General features: G+C 43.7%; 2 protein-coding genes across 2 annotated transcripts; both read left to right on the top strand.

Moving 5' to 3' along the window:
* Window positions 1-181: 181 nt before the first annotated feature.
* On the top strand, window positions 182-11,558 carry LOC146990710 (ras-related protein Rap-2a-like). Its single transcript, XM_085798105.1, has 2 exons — window positions 182-988; window positions 10,272-11,558. Exons 1-2 carry the CDS (start codon window positions 675-677, stop codon window positions 10,507-10,509), a joined length of 552 nt encoding a protein of 183 aa, XP_085654231.1. The 5' UTR covers window positions 182-674; the 3' UTR covers window positions 10,510-11,558.
* Window positions 11,559-12,334: 776 nt separating this feature from the next.
* On the top strand, window positions 12,335-19,081 carry mrpl39 (mitochondrial ribosomal protein L39). The gene is made up of 10 exons (XM_085798051.1): window positions 12,335-12,523; window positions 13,574-13,780; window positions 13,873-14,012; window positions 14,187-14,286; window positions 14,591-14,658; window positions 14,791-14,903; window positions 15,441-15,506; window positions 15,623-15,776; window positions 16,259-16,306; window positions 18,925-19,081. Exons 1-10 carry the CDS (start codon window positions 12,487-12,489, stop codon window positions 19,000-19,002), a joined length of 1,011 nt encoding a protein of 336 aa, XP_085654177.1. The 5' UTR covers window positions 12,335-12,486; the 3' UTR covers window positions 19,003-19,081.
* The last annotated feature ends 2,483 nt before the right edge of the window (window positions 19,082-21,564 follow it).

The following is a 21,564-nucleotide window of genomic DNA, read 5'->3' as shown; positions in this document are numbered from 1 at the left end:
TTATTCTGTTGTTGTTGCACAAGTTTTCTAAGCTGTTTCCTGCATGATTTCCAAATATCAGTTTTTATATGGTCACGAGTTTCTTGAGTCATAAGATCGGGACGATTCTCTTTGTCACAAACAGGCCTGTCCCCTCCCTCTCCTCCCTCCGCTGTGGCACCAATCGCCTCTCATACATTCCAGGAAATAGTAACATCCAGTGGATGCACCGATTCCAGAGGCGTGGATTCCCAGCACTGTTGTCTGCTCCGGGATAAATAGGCTCTTTGCCTTTAAGTCTACTGTACCCCACTGTGCACAGAAATGTAGTGCTAGCCTTCTGTTTTGTCGGCACATAAGAAGATGTGCCGTCTAGTTGTTTCTAATAATAGCCTCTCTTATTTTTACCACACCGACGCCTTATTGCATTATGGATGCCTCTGGAATGGTGTCCCTTCAAGATAGCGTGGGAATATTCCAGTAGAGGCTGTGGCCGTGCATCTCAGGGCTAAATGCTCCAGCATCATCTCACTCTGCCCGCCTATAACTGCAAGAGCATCTCATTTACCGGAGGCTGTGGCTGTGACATGCCTGTAGCCTGAGTCCCAGCTCCGGTGCACGGGGGGATGCGTTTGTTTCATCCGCAGCTGAAGACTTTATTCTCTGCATGCCGGGTTTAACTCCGCGGGAGCGCTATGCGGGAGTATAAGGTGGTGGTGCTGGGCAGCGGCGGGGTGGGGAAGTCCGCGCTCACGGTCCAGTTCGTCACCGGCACGTTCATAGAGAAGTACGACCCGACCATTGAAGATTTCTACAGGAAGGAGATCGAGGTGGACTCCTCTCCGTCGGTGCTGGAGATCCTCGACACAGCCGGCACCGAGCAGTTCGCCTCAATGAGGGACCTTTACATCAGGAACGGCCAAGGCTTCATCCTGGTCTACAGCCTGGTCAATCAGCAAAGTTTTCAGGACATCAAGCCCATGAGAGACCAGATCATCAGGGTCAAAAGGTGAGAGACTGTCCCCCCTCCTTATTGGATAAAGCACAATTCTTGTCTAAGTAGCCTATGCTCACATGCAGTATGGATAGGGATATGATTTAGGCCCCTCAGGCAGCCACATCCTTAAGGCAACACACACCCTTCAAGTTGGTTGTGATGGTCCTAGATGAGGTTTAGATCACCCTAACAGTTGTTTAGTGTGGAATAAAAGTGTGAATAAAGCTGCCTAGTTTTGCCGGAGTGCCCCCAGGAGCCTCCGGAGGGCCCCTAAAAGTCCACAAAGCATCGAAAACAGACTAGATTCATCTGATCTCACACACACACACTCACGTCCTCTTTGCATCTCCCTCCTCTTCTTCGATTCCTCCCTCCAGTGTTTTCGTGCGAAGCTGCAGCCAGCTCATGTGTTCTTCATAAGACTCCAGCTGCGGCTCACCTGTCATACATCAGCCCATGTCTGGGTTTGATATTCTCCCTTTCTCTCGCAGATGACTAACCGTGGATGGCTTTGATCAGCTCCATCCATTACTCAACAAATCCACTGAGCTCATCTCATGGCTGGGAGGAAGAGAAAGAGAGAATAGGAAGGAAAGCTGTGATCTTTTCCTTACTGTTTGTTTTTAGCCTGAAGCCTTCTTTCATTTGTTCAGTCACACTGGCTGTGAGGCCCTGACCACAGCCTCCAAGTTAATTATCTTTTAGTCAACTGATAGTTTACTGGGAAAAATATGATTAAATCAGACAACTGAGAAAAGGCTGAGCCTCAGAAATCACACTCATGCCTGTGATTTATGTTGCAGCTATGATGGTAAATTTCAGTTTTACGTAATCACATTAAAGATGAAAACATGGCAGAGGTTTTATAAGATGTCACTGATCACTGAGCACTCAGAGCGTCCCCCGGTTTGAGTCATGCAGGGGATCCTTGCTGCACGTCATCGCTTGTTTCACTCATTTTCTGGCTCCTCTCTTTCAGGAAATGAGTCAGCTTTCAGAATAAAAGCTAAATTTTAGAAATAAAGTTCAATTTAAGAGTCAAAGAGGACATTTGAGGACATTAAGCATCTTATTTTGCTATGTTATGATTCCTCCCTGTTGTTTCTTCTAGGCGCCACCATTGGGGACATTATATAGGACCCTTATAGATGTATATAGACACTATAAAAGTACATTTTTCAATATTACATAACAAGGCAGTGCCATATTTATTTACCTAGCTGCATATTGTGTAATAATAATTTATAATTTAATCGGTATAGTTTGGTGCAGTGCTTTTCAGCTCCATCTCCCGGAGTGATGCAAACACTCCCGTGGTGCAGACGTCACGGGCCGGGGTGGACGCAGCAGCGCGTCACAGCTGACGAGGCACAGCGGGGGACCGAAATGCATGAGGGAACTCCGTAGAAATGAATAATATAATGACGGATAAAACCGTGTTCTGTCGCCTCTAGCCAGCCGCCACCCAAAGCAGCTGCCTCCACTGCACCAACCACCACTTTCCTCAAGTGTATATCTATAAATTATTCACACTTTTATTTCACACTGCTCTGCGTTTGAAGTAGGGATTGTTACTGTATGTGCAAACCTGCCACTACAAAACATAAAGCCAGAATATCATTCAAAGATTGATAACAATACAAGCGTACAGATGTTGCATTAGAATTATTAGTAATATCCATAAATAATCGTAACCAGCAGACAGTTAGAAATAATCTGATTTATCCTAACAGATACACTACATGTTTAATTGTTCACACTTGACACACTCTTCTGAGACACTCACCTCATATTTCAGTTTAAAAGCACTTGAACTGGCTCTAATTTCTCTCAGGGCATTCACTTGAACCTCAAATTTAACACCTCTGACAATTCAACTCTTTTCGCTGCTTTAATTTGAACATTCACACTTGAATTAACACTTCACCTTCTTTCAGTGGTTGTGTGAAGTGAAACAACATTTTTCTTTCACCTTTAACTGTCCTTGTTGTTGCCTGTGCTGCACATTATCATAACCTTAAACTTGTGCAGTGCACACATTGTTTGCAAAATAAACCACCAGTTTATTTAAGGACAGCAACAATAGGCTCTGTTGGTCATTTAAACACACACATGCCTAAGTCACAGGGCGTCCATCTTTAATAAAACAAACAACGCAATCACCTCCTGGTCCCCATTAGCTGCCTCCAGGAGATCAGCCTCCCTCCTCCCAAACTTCTTGCTGATCCAGCAGCAGCAGCAGCAGCAACATGAACCACAAAGAGATATAGCATGTGCCCACTCACTGTAACTTAATGGGATTGTGTTGGGTTGGAAGCCAAGAAGACATCAGGCCTCCATTAGGGAGTCATATAAACCAGAATGCTTATGCAGGACTCTCAGTGGGAGAAGCATGGGAAAGAAGTGAGATGCTATATGTTACAATGCGGTGCAGGTGGCGTGAGGCCACGGTCTCCTGCTGAGACGGGCTATTCCAGCTGTGCATAACTCCACACATCAGCTCCATCAGGTTCCAAACATGAGGAATTGTGGGAATTGTGTTCATTCTTTCATTCTTGTCAACCGTTAGATGGGAGGTGAGTTTAGCCAGTTAGCAAAGGGATACTTCAACATTTTGGCAAATTCACCTATCACCATAATCCCTATAGCAGTAGCTTCATTACATATTCATTCGAGCACAATGGAGGTGAATGATACAGGTCCCCTGTTCCTCATCAGACTCATCAAATACATAATCCAACAACTCTAAAACCCTCTTGTGGAGAAGTTGTGACCTGCACATTCACCACGCTAATAATCATGTATAATAATGTAACATTACAACACATGAAGCTACTCAGAACTACTTCGCATTTGCCTCTAAAACAGCTCTGTCTCGTAATGTTACATGATTATTTCATAGTGTGGTGAATGTGCAGGTCACAACTTGTCCACCAGAGCGTTTTGGAGTTGTTGGATTGTGTATTTGATGAGTTTTGAGGGACAGGGGCCCTGTACCGTTCACCTCCATTGTGTTCGCTGAGCAGCTCGTGTCTCTGCCCCGCTGATCTCAAAACCACATGCACTGATAATTAAAGGTAATGAACCTACTGCTATGACTATAGGGATTATGGCAACAGGCGAATTTGCTGAAATGTGGAACTACCCCTTTAACTTTTGCTTTTTGTTAGCTTTTTGTAGACAATAGATGTATACGTGTGTTAAAATAGACAATCTCTGACATATTCTACTCTCCATAATCCAGCACCTCACAAACAAACCATATACACCCGGTGCCAGTTGCTATCAGTGAACACAACATCAGGGTGTTGCCCAATAATCTTCTCGCTTGCCTGCAAACGTTTATAGCTCTGTCTGCCCAGGAGCCAGGGGGGCGTCTGTTCAAAGCACTGGAGCTAGCCGCGTTTTCACGCTGCACTGATGCTGTGTCTAATAGCAGGAGGTGAGCATCACGCACAGCTGGGTGGGAATAGGGTGGAAAGACCAAAACTACATTTCCCAGGGGGCACTTTGGTTTAGGTACAAAGCAACTTCCTGACCTCAGGCTTTTAGTGTTTGTCCTCAGGAAGGAGCGAGCTGCAGGCCTGCTAGGGTGAAAATGTGAGCTAAGACGCGCCACTGGTAAAGTGCTTATTGTCGGAGTGTAAAGTGCTTAATGTATTTACTGCACTTATGCTTTCATAAGTGTTTTAACCATACACCAGCATTCATCACTCTCAGCGCTCGGGAGATGCACAGTAGGTCTTCAAAGGGAAGTCATGTTTACTTGCAAAGGCTGAGCATGTTACAAGTGGTTCAACTGAAATCCAGTGAATGGATCACGATGGAGAAAAAAAAAAGCAAAGGTCAGAGGAAAGTTAGAAAAATAAGCAATTTCTGATTGTCGCTGTTAGTCATCTCGTGATTTATTTATCCAAATTATTTTGTGTCCTCTCAGGAGGAAAATGACTTTGCTTTGATCTGAATCTGGGATTTCCCACATTTACTGTAGATGAGTATCACTTTTCAGTTCCCACATCCCGGGGGAACATTTAACGCGTGACAACATCAGTATGAAATGCCATTTGTCATAACTTAAGAAGTTGACTTAAGGAGTGAAATGACTCTGCGCAAGTCTACTTAATGTTGTTGTTGTTGTTGTAGTAGCCTTCTGCTCATAGAGATGTGGAAACACAGGTCACATTCACACACATGGGCATTTAAGAGTCACTTATTGACCACATATGTATGATTTTGGACTGTGAAAGGAAGAACCTGTAGAGAACCCAGACAGAAACTCCACCCAGAAAGACCCAATGTCCTGTGTTTGAACCCAGAGAAGCGACAGTGCTAAAGAAATCTAAAAAAAAAAGAGAATTTTGACCATTAATAACATTTACGTTCCCTTGTGATCTCATGTTAAAACCAAAACAAAAACTCCTCTGTTTATTTCTCACAGTGGATTCTTGCATTCGTTTAACTGCTCGGAGCAGCAGGAATAAAACTAATGAGGACGTAACTCCCGTACCCCCCCTATACGGTGTTTGCATCTGAACTACAGCAAACGAGATCATGCAGAGGAACCATAAAAGAAGAAAATGAAGCTTGGGGTTTCATCATTAAAAAAAAAGGACTCTAAAGACCTTTTCCATCTGCTTTGCAGGCCTTTGCTTTGTCTGTTTATCACAGGAATGTTTGTGGTTTGTTATTTTGTTTCCTCGCCTTTTCTTTTTTTTTCCCGTCATGTCGCTGGGAAACATTGGTTATAGAGGCTTTGTTCCACCCTTTGGGAGTCAAGCAACGGCGTGGGCGCTATACTGTAGTTTAGGTTGTGTGATCTTTTTTTTTTTTTTTTTGTCTGTCCGGTCGTACGAGCAGATACATGTGTCGAGCTGTGTCGCACGGCGTATAGCTGCTCCAACTGCTAATTAACAGCAGATGCAAAGGGGGAAAGGGTTGGGGGGCTTCATGCTGGAGATGCCTGACTGTTCTTTTATAATTTGTATGTGTTTGTGGGGCTCGTGAAAATAGGTAAGTGAAGTCACTGTAGCTATTTAGCACAGCGGGGAGCATTAATGAGGCTGCAGTACCCCGAGGATAAGTGGAAAATGTAGAGGCCATCTTTATTTGTGAGTTATAAACACTGCCTCTTTGTGTGTGGGAGGATTTGTGTTGTGTGTGTCTGTGTGTGTGTGTTTTTTCCCCAACAGCTGGAGTAACACCCCGCAGAGGGAAATGACAGGCAGTAACTAGTTGCAGTGCGTTCTGAAGGTCAAATGCATCACGAGGATGCAGCGTTTTGACCTGTGGATTCAGATGATAGAGCTCAGTAATTTGCAGTATCACCCCCTTCTTTCTTTCCGACCTCAGAAGTCCCCACAGGTTTTAAATATCCATATCTCTGTTTAATTTCCTAAGCCGTCTGCCACCTGCTGTTGTCTGTTCCCTTGAATCCACTGCGACATCTCTCCCTCCGCGTTTCCAGAACAAGAAGAAAGCAGCGTTTTTCATACAGCTGGCAGCTTCAGCCAAGCAATTCAAACACTTTCCAAGTGTGCTGATAATTCCCATAGTGCACGGCTGCCAGCTCTGGTGCTGGACCAATAACACGTTAGAAATGTTTGTAATTTTCCCCTGTTTTATATTCATACAGAATGTGCAGTAAAAACACTCCAGGCAGAGAATAAACACTGGCAGCCAATAGCCACAACAGCCATGAGGACACTTTTTACTGTATTGGTGGAGAAGTCAACACGTTTCATCAGACCATTTACTTTAAGTAAGAGGTCCACCATGTAAACATACTAAATTTCAAGATGTCTTACAATATTAGCACAGTGTTTGTGCTTAAAGCTGCAGTTTTAACCACTTGGGGGCTTTATCACATACTGAATAGTTACCTTATTTATTCATCTGGTAAATGTGAAGCAGTATTAAAGGGATAGTTCAACATTTTGGCAAATTGGCCCATTGCCATAATTGCTATAGTCATAGCAGTAGGTTCGTTACCTTTAATTGTAGGTGTAAGCTATTTTTAGTACAGCGGAGCGCAGCAGCAGGCTGCTCAGAGCTACGCTATGGAGGCTAAGGGAATTTCTTGGTTTCCCTCATTAAACTCATCAAATACAAAATCCCAAAATTCCACAGCGCTTTTGTAGACAAGTTGTGAGCTGCACATTCACCACGCTATGAGATAATGACGGAACGATACGAAACGGAGCCGTTTTCGAGGTAAATTCATACAAAACCGCTGATGCGCGTTGCGTTCAGGGACAGTTTTTCAGCAAGCAGTCTCCGTATTTACCCTGTATTTACCTCGAAAACGGCTCCGTTTCGTATCGTTCCGTCATTATCTCATAGCGTGGTGGTTGTGCAGGTCACAACTTGTCTACAAAAGCGCTGTGGAGTTTTGGGATGTTGAATTTGATGAGTTTAATGAGGGAAACCAAGAAATTCCCTTAGCCTCCATAGCGTGGCTCTGAGCAGCCAGCTGCTGCGCTCCGCCGTACTGAAAATAGCTTACACCTACAATTAAAGGTAATGAACCTACTGCTATGACTATAGCAATTATGGCAATGGGCCAATTTGCCAAAATGTTGAACTATCCCTTTAACATTTATCTGGAGTCCAGTTAAAGCCCTGCTTCTGGTCTCTTGCTCTACAGGTGCTACATATTCGACTTTTTTCTTTTTATAACTTGGTGCAGCTCTGTTTTGCTTGGTTTAGTTTCAAAAATCACTTGGAGATGTGGCTTTGTCCCATTTATATACCGAGCGTAGTCATTTGTTCAATTGTTAATGTGAAATCTTTATAGTGCAGCTTTAAAGTTTCAAAAGAAAAGCATTTATTATAAAAGATAGCATCTGTCAGTGTTATAGAATATAGAAAAGGAAATACTATTAGAAATAACAGTACATTCACTGACAAATAACTGCAAGATCCACAATTCAACTTTTATCCAGGTGATAAATAAAAGGTGCAAAAGTCATTAGCATAGGACATAATTAGCATATAAGAGTTATAATATAGGTTGATATCGTTCTTGGATACTGAGGTGTTTTATTGTCCTCCACTGTTTAACCCCAGTCACTGACTTGACTGACATATTCCTCAGTGACATATTAAATCATGATATCAGCCTGTAAATCCCTGTGGGACAGCTTTTTCATGCTGTGTGGAGCAGTTTCAGTTTCTCCTCATCTGTTGAGGAGGGAGCGGTAGTTTGATGCTGCGACAGACAATCTCTATACAAACTCCCACCCCACCCCTAGAGACACTGGCTCTCCCTGTGTCTTTGTAGTTATATATAGAGTTTATCCTGCAAGGCTGTCAGATTGAATTTGTCTGCATGGTGCTCTCCTTGTTCACACTTCACACCCCCCAGACTCCAGCTTTCCAAACACAGGCACCAGGCGAGATGCTTGTCCTGCTGAGGTCAGCTGCTGTTTGTACCAACGTATGTATGTGTGCGTATGCGTGTGTGTGTGTGTGCGTTGTGCAGTGAAGTGGCCGTGGGGGGAAAATGTCAAGCTGCCGGGAAGTCTCTGGTATTTAAGCCTTTGTGAGCAAGTTTTCGCAGCTTGACAGTCTGAAAGCAGGTTTGTCCGCCAATTAGGGCAGAAACTGTTGACATGATTATGAAATATTTGCATTTTTAGGGAGAAGTTTCTGTGTGGTGGTCGAACTCAGCACCTTTAAAGCTCCTACAGCCTCTCAAAGACACTCCAACAGGTCCAGCCGGTGCTTCACACCAGGAGGACCGCTGTAGGACGCTCTCATGCTTGCACTCTTCTCCACACTGCTGCTCCCTCCCCGGCTCTCTGGCCCTCTTTAGCACAGTGAGACGTTTGCCAGGTCTTTTCCTCGCCTCAGCTCTTCTCCCAGCTGAGCGGCGTGGCAACGGGCCACCAATTTGTAGATAAGAGTCCATTTCTCAATAGCACCATCGGATCAATAAGTCAGGCTCTGAATGCACTTAGGGATGACTGATGGCGGAGGCTATTAGGTGGCGTGTGCCATTACCTGTTGTGAGAATATACACCCCCGGTAATTGACATTCTGTAGGTCTTTAATAAGAGGAAACATGACAGGCGTCCAACTGGAAAAGAAATGTATGGATTTACTATGCTATAATACACAAGGAACTGTTGCTACAGCTGCTTATTTATTTAGTTAAGGATGTGCTTTAATCTTATGAAGCATCTTTAGCTTTTTATTGGTTGTACTTCTGACCAGCTGATGAATTTAAGTCCAATATTCACTTTCCTTTTAGCTCAGTATTTTGTCTCCACCACCTCCTTAGAATGAAATCTGGTTTATCTTCACTGCTAAATGCTCCGCCAACGCTGAAAATGATGCTACGGATGCTATAGAAACTGCAATTTGATCTGTTATAATAGAAATATTGATTGCAGATCCTTTAAGATTTCACTCAGCTTCAAGTTAGCAGATACAATCACAAAAACACCAAATAAGAGGAGTGGGGTTTCTTCACTGGTACAGATCCAAAGACATCTGCCATTTGAATTGCATGTGTCCACTCCATGTCAACTAATACACTTTATAGTTTAAAATATGGGAGAACACAAGAGCCAAATCTAAATATGAAGTCCAAAATAGTTGCTTCCAAGGTTCGAGGCCGATGTTCATGTCCTCCCATGTGAGAGCAGCACATTAGCTTTATTCAATTATTCAATAACCTGTTCCATTACTCTCCCCCAGCCTGGTTTCCTTGTATTGATGGCTCATAGGGAGGAGGACTGGGATCGTCAGTCACACGCTGGGGAAGAAGGCTTTTGATCCGTTGAGACATGTTTAGTGCATGATGGAAGTGATGCGAAGTGGAGAGATAATGATTTTTAAACAAGAATTGGAGGACAAAACACGATGCCGACGCATACATCCAGGAATAACCAGTTTCAGAGTGTTCAAAAGAAGCAGCAATTATTTTTTTACTTATTTGTTTTGTGCAATGACAGTTTTTGTAATGGGGCCGCCTACTGGTATTAGACACATGGGGAGTGATGGAGGCCTCCTGGGAAGCTGGAACTGAATGTGGTGTTTATCCCTCTCTCCGCTCACTCCATTGTGTATTGTTCAAAAGCCTTATTGTTTCAGCATCTAACAAATGCAGTATGTAGGCCAACAATGCACATGCACGCATTCACTGTCACCGAGTCCCTCCCTCTGGTTGGTATCAGGAAGTTCCTGTCGCCTCGGCCCTGAACGCATCACGTCACGAGGAGGAGGCAGCAGATGCAGATGTGCATTGTGCAGTGCTCTGATTTGACTTTGGCTTTTTTTTTTTTACTTCCAGGTACCAGCAGGTGCCAGTGGTGCTGGTGGGCAACAAGGTGGACCTGGAGGAGGAGAGGGAGGTGTCCCCCAGCGAGGGCCAGGCGCTGGCCGAGGACTGGGGCTGCCCCTTCATGGAGACGTCGGCCAAGAGCAAGACCATGGTGGATGAGCTTTTTGCAGAGATCGTGAGGCAGATGGACTTCTGCCCTCTGCCGGACCGGAGAGAGACCTGCTGCCCCGCCTGCAGCATACAGTAGCAGCCAACCAGGCGCTGGTGTGAGGGCGAGGAGGGGAGGAGGGGGGGTTGATGGATGGGAGGAGAGTAGAAAGTAGGATTGGAATGAATTCATGTTAGATAGATCGAATGAAGAGGGAAGGATTTAAAGCAAACATCCACTCTTGCTTTCACTATTTCTCTTTTCTGCATCGAAGCCTTTGAATCGGTTAAGAAGCATTCTGGGAAATGTAGGAAATCATGTAGCAGAAGCAGACAATGCCAGTAAAGGGAGATTTCCCAGGAGAGAAAGAGGGGAAAGAAACAACAACACTTGACCTCCCACATACAACACCATCCTCCTGATTAAAAAGATTCAGTTTCAGGGGGGTTCCCAAACGCAGCACGGTGCCAAGACCATCTTAAAAGCCATTGATAAAGCAGATCATAGTGCTAAATGCTTTTGGGAAACCAGCCATGGGTCTAAGCAGGGACGGCAGTGTGCTCAGCAGTTTTATTGGCTCGTTTTCTTCTGCTTGTGTTTTTCTTTTTTCTTTTTCTTTTTTGCACTTTGGGGACTTTTTGACCGTGCAAGACCAGTCACCGCGTTTCTGAAGGGATGTCACCACTGTGAAGGAGTTGTACTGGACGTGAACTAAACAGCAGGCCCGCCTAACTACGAATGAATGAACATGATGAACGAATGTCTTTAAAAAAAAAAAAAAAGAAAAGGAAAACTGCACCTTTGGGGAAATTCATTCAGAAAATCCCAAATGTTGACATACTGTGGATGATGTGTGCATGAAGTTGTACTGTTACACTGACATTGAGTACAATCAATTTCACCCAAAGAGACAGCATCAATCAATCAATCAATCAGTCAGTCAACCAATCAGTCAATCAATCAGTCATTTAAATGTACAATGGACAATTGTCTTTACACCTTACAGATGATACAAATGCCTTGTTACATTGTATGAAGTGAACATCAGTGTCAGTGTGTAGTTCATTTATCTTAAATCACATCAGACATGTTAGTGGTTCAATGTCAGAAACACTTATTTTCAACAAAAATAAATCTTTATGCACAAACTTGTCGTGCTCATTTATTATTATACACTCATTTGATGCCACATGGGAAAGAAACTCCTCATATTTGCTATAATTTGAATATTTTAAATGCCACAATTAGCTCTCTCATTCGCTCCAACCTCCACAGGTCATGAGGTTTTGTTCTCATTGTGAAAATGGCTTTTCAGCTTCGCTCTTCAGCTGCGATCTGGCTCCATCACAGCCTGCGTCGAGATGATTTATTATGTTTTGGTGCTGCGGCTGTGTTCCCTTGCCCCGGTGTCCTGCTGCTCCTGTTTCTGCCATTAGTGCCAACACTTAACTGCTGATTCTGGTCCTGAAAAACCCAACATGCATTTGTCAAATTGTGAGTGCCATTAGAGTCCATTACAGGATGAAGCTGAGGATATGTGAGACTTCAGAGCCAAGATAATAACTTTGGATTAAGCAAGAGCAACAGTCTTTCAACGCTTATGAATGAGGAGTGAGGTAATTCAGAGATAAATTGTGGTTAGATGGCATACATATCAAATTTGTGTCTCCAGCAACATCAAATACGTATTATACAGAGATATATAATGTTGTTAGGAAGTGCCTTGATGAAAAATATTATTTATACATTATTATTATTATTTTTCTCTGTAGAATACATTATTACAGGACCATGTTTACATAAGCCCAGCTGAAATGACGTGTAACAGCGACACCTGCTGTCATAAACCAGAACTGCAGCTCGTTTTGCTGGTCACGCCGCGGAACTGTGTGTGTGTGGAGGCTCTGAAGACAAGTTCCCCCCCGGACCTAAATACGCGCTGCACACGAAGCAGGCATGGCGTCCTTCAGCCACTGGAAATATTAACAGACGTTTATTAATTTGTGTGTAATTTCTGTCCACATTTTTTGTGTGTTTATTATTTGTTGTTACGTGGCTGTAGAAATATTTGTCCCCATGGCGACCAGGACCGCGTGTCAACTTCTGCAGCGGCGTAAGTAACCGTTACCCGACGTCAATCGGTTAGCATTAGCATGTGAGCTAGTGACGTTGTAATGACAGCTTGTACTGAAGAGGCTGCTTATGTGAAACCTGTGCTTGTGTAAAGACCTTGTCAAAGCATATTTCGCAGCATATACTGACTTTAAAGAGGAGGAAAATGTACGTATGTAGTGGATAAACGCTTATCATTTTAGTAGCAGATTTAAGCCCTAACTTTAGCTGTTACTAAATCAGATCAGGTCAGGTGACTTTATTATAGGTAGATTTGTTTTTGCAGTACGAGGGCATCATCATTTAAAAAGACAAAAAACAAAAGGACACTTAATTAAACAACATAGGACAAGACATGGATAGAAATCATGCTCCCTGATTGTGGCTGAAAATCAGAAAATACATGCTCCATAAAAAGAGCAGAGAACAAGTTAAAAACAAACTAGATTTAAAAAAAGATAAATAGAATAAGTTAAAATACATAAATGATGAGCTAAACCTCAGTAAAATGTGTTTTTGTGATCACATTTGTATTTATTTTAAGGAGAAAATGTAAACATACAAAAAGAGAAGAACAAGAGAAAAGAACTGGTATATGTACATAATTTAAAAAAAAAATAGAGGACAAGATATATATTCACATACAGCATATACATGTGCATATACACACATAAATGAAATCTAAACTAAAATAAAAAATATAATAAAGTCAAGTTAAAATGTTAAAGGGCATACAGTATGTGGACATGTAGGAGATAACAGAAGTTGTATATCCTTATTGCAGTCCTTAGTATGAGCCTAAATGTATTAGAAGAACTATAATAATAGTATACTACAATCAAAGTAGTCTATGATATCATATCATATGTAATAATACACAATAATGTATATGAAATAGTATATATTAAAATACTATACTTACTATAATTCATCCATGGTCTCAATTTAAAAAACACAGGAGCCGTAACACTTCTCATACTTATCATAAGCTGATCAATTTTAAGCATAAGTTTGTTTCATTGTCTTACTCTGGCCCCTCCCCTTTCCAAAGGTTATGCGTCTGCTGCGGCGGCGGTGCGTCCATCACCCGTCGAGGTCCGCGGCCAGCGTAACGCCGTCTTCTCCAGAGAGCAGGCGAGGCAGCGGGCCCTGTACCCTCGCATCGAGAAGATAGAGGTGTCCATGCAGGGCCCGGGCTTGGACGGCACGCTGCTCATCATGAACAAAGGGATGTCCACGCCGCTGAGCTGCGCCAGACGTGAGTGAGGGATCTGAATCTTTCACCTTGACTGCAACCATTTGTACAATGTCGTTATTCCTTATTATTTCAACTCCCTCGTGTTTCCTCAGACTTGACGGAGCATCATGTGACCAGCGCGGCTCTGGCCCTGGTAGACGGAGCGCTCTGGCCTGTCCACCGGCCCCTCACCCACTCATGCTCACTTACTCTGCTCACATTTAAAGACAGTGACCCAACACTGGTCAATCAGGTAATTTACTTTTCTTTTTTACTATAAATTATGACATATTTTCGAGGTTTAATCTTGTTACTACATCTAAATCATCTTGTTATCCATCTGATTTGTCCTGTGGTGTAGAAATCAGTGAGTGGACATTGTGAATGTCTTAATTTGGTCACTATGTCCATGTCCCCTGTGTACCAGGCCTACTGGCGTTCCTGCGCTGCCTTGCTGGGTCAGGTGTTGGAGACTGCGTTCAAAGACGACTACGCTGTGGAGCTGCTCAGCACACCAGAGGTGCCAGGTAGAGCAGCTCCTCTTCATCAGAGAGCAGTAACAATAATAAATCAGCTGGAGTCCTCTGCTGCGCTGCCAGGACGGACTTTAGACTGGATTAAAAGACTCATAGATGATGTGTCTGGTCTTGGCTTGTTCTCAGACTAAGTGGAATTTTATGAAGAACAGATAGGATTGTTGTTTTTATGTGTGAATGGACATTAATTGATCATTTTGATTTAAAATAATAAGGTATATTTATGAAAGTGCTTTTTTATTTTCACAAGAGATTGTAGTTTTCAGTTTCTGCCTCTCCATCTGTTTCCCCACAGTCACCTCGGGAGCCTTCTGCTGTGATGTGGCTCTCGACCCTCAGCTGGACTCATGGACGCCCTCCGATGTGAGTCCAAGCTTGTTCCTTCTTGTTCTGTATTGAACTGTAAGACATGAAGGAGTCTGTTTTCCTTTGGCTGGGGCGTGAGCTGTGTTTTAAGTTGAGTTTGTAAATTAAAATGAGCTTTTCTCTCTCCAGGATTCGTTGCGCTCTCTGACCCGAGGGGCTCAGCAGCTGATCCATCAGGACCTGGTCTGGGAGCCTCTGGAGGTGTCGCCCTCTGTGGCATTGGAGGCCTTCTCACACAGCAGGTAAATTGACTCCTGATGTTGCTCAGTGCTCGTTCCCACCAGCCTTTCCACTAGCGCAACTCAGCTCGACTCGACTTGACTGAAAAAAACCAAACACAACCCCGCTCACACCGGTACATCTTTCCCAGAATGAGGGAATAAATTAGCTCCATAATATGATTCTTTATAAAAGAAAATTTGATATTTATATAACTGTTCACCTACAGTCTATACAGCTTTCCACCAGGGATAGCACCCAGTTCCTGGTGCTTTTATTTTGGAAACACCTCGGCCGAGGTTCCAAGTGAGCTGAGTCGGTACTAAAACATGACGTCAACCGAAAACAGAGAGCAAGACGGTGGGACCGTAGCAGCCGTGCTATGACGACCCCGCCCACGTGGAGTAAAAGTAGTATAGTGGAAAAGGTCCTAAACAGAGTCGAGTCGAGGTGTAACTGTGCAATGGAAAAGGGCCATTAGTCCTATTTAAAACCTCTTTCATCCTTTGTGCTGGCTTCAAACCTCAGAGCTTCTGCCTTTGTTCCTTTGATTCCCCCAGGCACAAAAAGGAGGAGGTGGAGCAGAAGGCAGCACAGAGTCCTAAAGGCACAGTGATGCTCTACAGGTGACAGGACTGGCAGTCATTAAACTCTGCCTACACATTCTTGTCCATCTAAAGAAATGCACATGTTTTGTGTGTATGTGTATTTCATCTCCTACATCTTCATACCTTCTCTGTAGATGTGGAGAGCATGTTTTGCTGAGTGGGGGCCCTCTGGTGGCCAGGACGGGCCTGTGCTCCCAGTACGAGGTGACGGCCCTCCACAGCCTGGACCAGGGGCCCTGGGGCCTCCAGCGCCGAGCTCAGGGCCTCTCGCTGCCTCTGCAGCTGCAGGTATGGATGTGTGTGTGTGGAAAATGATGATATCACAAACCTTTAATACACAGAGGATCTCTCAAAAGGTTGAACCAAGGAGGCTTTTGTCTTAAGTAAAGTTTTTTTTATACCTACATAGCAGAAGGGTTGTTAGTTGTGTTTTCAAATCATGACTAATGCTGCCTTATGAGTGAAACTGTTTTCACTCTAACCTACTTAAAAATAATTTAATATGTATGTTGGAGTTTTATTGGATCAGGGACCTAGTTTAGACCTCGATCTCCGCAACAAGAAGAAACAAATCAGTTTATTTCCCAAACAAAAAAGGCTTCTCTATCAGTCTGTGATGGTTTCCCCTAGAGACTGTTATTTTTATCTATTAATGCTTGTCCTTTTTAAAAAAAAATTGTGCTTAAGTGTAAGATGCATCTGCAGAAATCCTGCACCGGTGCCTACATGTGCCTGCGAGTCACGTTTTTGTCTTTTCCCCATCTCTGCAGGCTCACCACACGGTCTGGAGGAAGCTGAGGCAGCGGGCAGAGAAACTGGTGAGAACAACAAATACCTCAGTATCTCATTCAGCAGCAGTGACATCAAAGCTGGAGCTCTGAGGCCAGCTCACAGAGGGAGGCCTGTTAGTGTTTTGGGGCATCGGTCTGGTCTAGATGCTGGAGACTCGTCCAAACGACTTGTCTGTTGCGCGCGCTGCCAAACCCGCTCCCTGGCCGCAGCCGCCACTTCCGATTCTTACAGTATCCAGAGGTTCAAATTTAACACGGCTATTTTTATTGCCTCGCGTTTATGTGCTGGCTCAATCCGCCGTAGCGTTCAGGGAAGAAAAAAAACTGGTTCCATCATCTCCATCGTCACGAAGGACAAAGCGCCTTTTTCTGAACTCCACATCAAAGACACAGACACTAACTGGAGATCCAAGGGAGGAGTATTTTTAAATCTCTCCAGGTTCAAGGCGTCTCATTCTCGCTGTTGTGCGTCGCGACACTCAGATTGATGCGCAGCTGAATCTGTTCTGTCTGAGCATAACTGAGTTCGACTCCATCTCTAAAGCAGAAGCATAAATTCTTCAAATTCAAACTAGGCCTCGAGTTAATTTTGGATGGAGCCATCTAGGCGAAATATATTTTGCTGCAGCCTTTTCTGGCGTTCTCTCTGCATCCCTGATTGCGTAATGAAAAAAAAAGAAAAAGAGATGTACTCATTAATAGACACACTTGCTTTGGCAGCCGATGACATACTGCGCTCTGTGGCCTACATTTTATTTTCAGAGATTTGGTTATCTGGGGAATTGAAACAGCACTTTATTGAAGACAAAAGTGTGAACGTCAGAGTTGGACCGACATGAGAAGTGTAGAATATTTGGATGGCGTCGTTCTGGGGTTTTTACAAGCTGCAGGATTAGCATGCAGAGCTGCAGAGGCGGCTGGACATCGGTTTTTTACGGTATGAGAAAGGACACTGTTCCATATCATCATCCTAAGTATGACGTGAACAGAGGACAAACGTCTCGTCCTCTTCGTCCCGTGTGTTTACGGAGCGCCGCCGTGAATCAGGAGATGTAGAACTTGCGTGAAGGTCGTTTTATACAGCAGTGTGTTTTTTAGTACATGGAGGCAAACTAAGCCAAACACACACACACACTGTCCCTCAGCAGCACACACACTGGCAGGGACAGATCATTAAAACCCACATGAATGTTTTCTCTCTTTGTATAAAACCACAAGACACCGGCTTGTTTTTTCTCATGTGCGCTCTCTCTCTTTCATGTGGCAAAAAACAAAACTGTGAGAGAGGATGAGCTGCAACACACACTCACATCTACAGTGTTCATTAGAACTTCCTTACGCCGCAAAGTGTGACTCCGCTTTATTATAACTAGAGTGAAAATATGTCGAGATCCACTGTTGAACTGTTAGGGACTTGGACAGACTCTGTGCATCGTGGACGTGGAAGTAATTAACGACAGAAACTTCACTTGGAAACGCTGCCTTGATACCAGGTATTCACACTGCACTGAAATATAATTACACCCACACTTTACAGGGTAATTCTGAAGTATGTGGTGTATGAGTTGGCAACTTTTCTTTTTCAAGTGCACAATTAAAGTCAGTTCATTGATATACAAGTGTGTTTAATGCTCATGTTTTAATGTCATTGTGTTCAAATCTCTTTGGTCAAGTGTGATAACAAACCCCAAGAGTGAGTCTGTCTTAAGTCAGAACACCCAGTGGAGAGACGGGTTTATACCGGATTATTCTGCTTTTATTTTCATAGTTTTCATAGCTTTTGATGATTCAACTGAAAATAATTACCATGTTTCTACAACAAAGTCTAACTGGGAGGGAAACAGCCGATCAGACGGCTGGTAAACAAACCCACAGTTCAGTCAGATTATGGAAAACCACTTAATTTGGAAAATAAGTGTGAAATTCAGCACTTCCAAAATGTTAGTGAACCAGAAAAACTGTGCAGAAGTCAGCGTGTCCACTCAGTTAAAGCTGAACCATGTAGTCAGTGTGTGAGCTGTCGTAATTGACCAGTTAATCAATTGAAATCAACACAGATAATTTGCATTAAAGGGGTTACATACGTTTCAAAGGTGATAAATGTCACATTGCTGTTGATTAACATTGGATTTTATATAATGTGTGTTTGGATCCAAGGGGGTCGGCCTCCTCTACAGTTTCCTTTCAACACAGCAGCTTTTTATGAGACACTTTTAGTTTGGCTTTCTATTTTTAAAGCCGTGTCGTTGTTGTTGTTGTTTTTGAAGTGCGTTAAATTGTAAAGCTCAGAGGTTTGTGTTGTGTTTGGTGCGCCACCGCCTCTATGCGCCACCGCACAAGAAGAAGCAGGTTTGTGAGAGCAGCGAGGCGTGGGCGAGCATGTTTTTGAGCCGGCTGCAGGCGGTAGGGAAGCATGTCCCCCGTCTGCCTCCAGCTGGCGCTCGCACACGGCCGCCCGCCCACACTGCAAACAGATTCAAACCCAATATCTCCCCGTGGGGCGCACCGTGCCCCCACACCCTCCGACATCTCTGAGTCCTTTTAAAGAGCTGTAATAGAGACATGGCTTCAAAGCAAAGACAGAAAACAGAGGACATGATAATTAATAATATAACAATTTATTTTTTCTTTTTCTTTTTCCATAGGTGGAGGTGCCAAGATCTGAAGAAGTGGCTCCACCTGCTCCCTCCATATCCAACCAGCCAGAAACCACTTCTGTGTAACCTTCCATGACATGTATCTGATCTGTATCTGTATTATTTGTTTCAATAAATGTGTAAAAAATAGAATAAAAGAAAGAGAGAAAGAAACCACTTCCTGTTTTTCTTTTTTCAAAATAGCCACAACCTTTGACCCTGTTGTCGTACAAAAACCTCATCTTTCCTGTGTTGAAGGGTTTAAGCGCTCCCAGGGGGGCTGCCCAGGTTTATTACTGTTGAGCTGATAGTGGGCGTGAAGGGGTGAGCGAGAAAATGGAAATGTGGGACGTGTGTTTGTCTGTGTCAGCAGTTTACTCAACAAAAAAAGCAATCCATGCGTGTGTGTGTGTGTGTGTGTGTGTGTGTTTTGGCTGAAGGTCAGGCAGTCCCGCAGCTGTTTAGTCCATCACTCGTCAAACAGGTGGCTCTCAATCCTCAGAGTGTGTTCAGGGGCAAGTGTGAGAAAGTGTGAGCAAGCCCGAGGATTCCTGCTTTCCTTTTTCTGCTTTTCTCCCAGGGTTCCCGGCGCTTTGACGCGTCGGTCGGAGACGAGTCGACACGCTGTGGTTTTCTGCCACACAGACCACTCGTCCCCGCTGCTGTACATCCTTACTGTGTCGACATGCTGTAAAATAATTAAGTAATGAGATGCTCTATATAGAAGAATCCTTTTTCCCAGTTTATAATGGTTCAATAGTTAATGTGCACTGACTTAATAAACATTATAGAGATGACACCTTACACTTTTTTCCATTTTCTCACACTTTATATAAATAAAAGGCACACATCTTCTCTGCTACATGATAAAAAAACACACAATAAGTGTTTGTATGGAGACTGTGCTGCTGTCAGGTTTCAGTTGACCTCCTCAGTGTGACGGTCTGGAGATAGCAGGTGCTTTCAGACGATCCATATCACACTTAAAAGAGGATAAACAACAAGGGCGAAGGTTTGGCTTCAAAACACGTGTCTATAAAACACTGAGGCATTAATTCAGCAAATGTTTGAGCTCATTCCTCCTCTAGAGTGATATAAGGTTTGTAGAAAATGTTGAGTTGTTCTTTTAACTCTTAATAAATCATGGTCTTTAATTGACTTTAGCTTTAAGACGACTTGTTTGTAAGTGGTCTCCATAGTTTTGAGATGTAGGCCGCCATTTGTGTGACTGTACAGGTGGCTGCAGACAGCTGCTAATGTTTAATGACAAAGAAAACTGAGCAGCTCCCACAGACTCTAAACTCCTCTCCCCTCCCCCGTGTGTGTGTGTGTGTGTTGCAGATCAGTGTGTGACATCCGAGCCTTGGCCCCCTCTGTGTCTTTTGGACTGATACAAGAAGTGAGAGACAGGTACAAACATTAAACACACATGTTTGTTTAGAAGTTGAGATGGTCTGAGGAGCAGCGATGTGTTGATTCTCCACCGTGGAGAACTTTTCTCCTGGTTTTTTAATCGACGAGTGGAGATTAAACAAACCCTCAGGGCAGGAAAGTCAGCCTCTGTGCAGCTGTTGCTCCCACTCAAGCATCCTAGCAGTAGCACCACCCCCCACTCCCACCCCGACACACACACAAAATGCGAGACACACCCAAGCGCATATGCCTCGGCCTTACACCCCCAGCACCAATTGAGATGTTTGAGTCTCTGCCCTGAATTTCTGGCCGTGTAGCGCTGAAGAGGTGTTTAGGAATGACTGCTCCGCCTGCGACGCCGCTGCTCAAACATGATTAAATTTGAATAGCTACTAAAACACTGTGGAATAATGCATTCGTAGAAATGAATTTATAATGTCTCTCTGTTCTCAATTTATGCAGCAGAGCCGGTGCGGTACAAGACAGAGAGCGTGTTCACCCCCACAGCTCCCCTCGGCTTGTTTCATACAGTAAACGTGTTTGACACAGGTTCAGATACAGTGTTAGTGTTCTTCACATAACTCCTGCTGTGATTTGGTGCTGTATAAATAACAGTGGACTTGATTTAATCAATAGGAATTGACCGGGGAGTTATTGATCTGCAGGGTTTAGGTTAATGAAACAGTTGTTGGTGTTGGTTTCTCTCCTCATCATCATCTCTGTGCAGGAATAGCACAACGATTAGTTTGATATTTATGACTGAATCAGTGCGGAGTTTCCCATTGAGATGCGTTTCTCACAGATTACTATCGAACAAGAGCGAGGCAAAACACGAGATCCTTCCTGTGCAAATGGATCTAGCTGCAGCAACATTTTAAAGATGACTCTGTGGAGTTTTGGCATCAAGAGTAGGAGTCATTAAAAGAAAGAAAAACCCATAAGCCAGAGCCGAGCATCCCCATCCTGAGTGGATGGATCTGCACCTCCACAGATAAAGGCCCAAACTCTTCCAAAATACTTCTCTTGAGTTATTATCTGCTAATGGCGCAGTTGTGATAATTGATCAGTGGATAAGTTATAACAAATGTCAGAGGAGCCTCTCCCTCCCACGACACCAGAGCAAATCCATTTCTCTCAAAGTAATTATCATTAGCCTCCTACATTTTCTGTTATCCAGACAAAGATCAGGCGCTGAATCCATATTCTCTTTTTGGCCTTGAGTGCATGTGTGTGTGT

The sequence above is a fragment of the Trachurus japonicus genome, chromosome 2, assembly GCF_045865225.1.
Source record: "Trachurus japonicus isolate A0001 chromosome 2, Traja_1.0".
Lineage (NCBI taxonomy): Eukaryota > Metazoa > Chordata > Actinopteri > Carangiformes > Carangidae > Trachurus > Trachurus japonicus.
Note: the sequence above shows the minus strand (reverse complement) of the source record. Positions and strands in the feature narration are given on the sequence as shown.

Bases quoted from the DNA above. Each gene is read 5' to 3' on its own strand.
- LOC146990710 (XM_085798105.1), top strand. From the start codon at position 675: ATGCGGGAGTATAAGGTGGTGGTGCTGGGCAGCGGCGGGGTGGGGAAG. The intron at 989-10,271 runs GTGAGAGACTGT...TTTTACTTCCAG, and splicing joins CAGATCATCAGGGTCAAAAG to GTACCAGCAGGTGCCAGTGG.
- mrpl39 (XM_085798051.1), top strand. From the start codon at position 12,487: ATGGCGACCAGGACCGCGTGTCAACTTCTGCAGCGGC. The intron at 12,524-13,573 runs GTAAGTAACCGT...CCCTTTCCAAAG, and splicing joins GTGTCAACTTCTGCAGCGGC to GTTATGCGTCTGCTGCGGCG. The intron at 16,307-18,924 runs GTGAGAACAACA...CTTTTTCCATAG, and splicing joins GGCAGCGGGCAGAGAAACTG to GTGGAGGTGCCAAGATCTGA.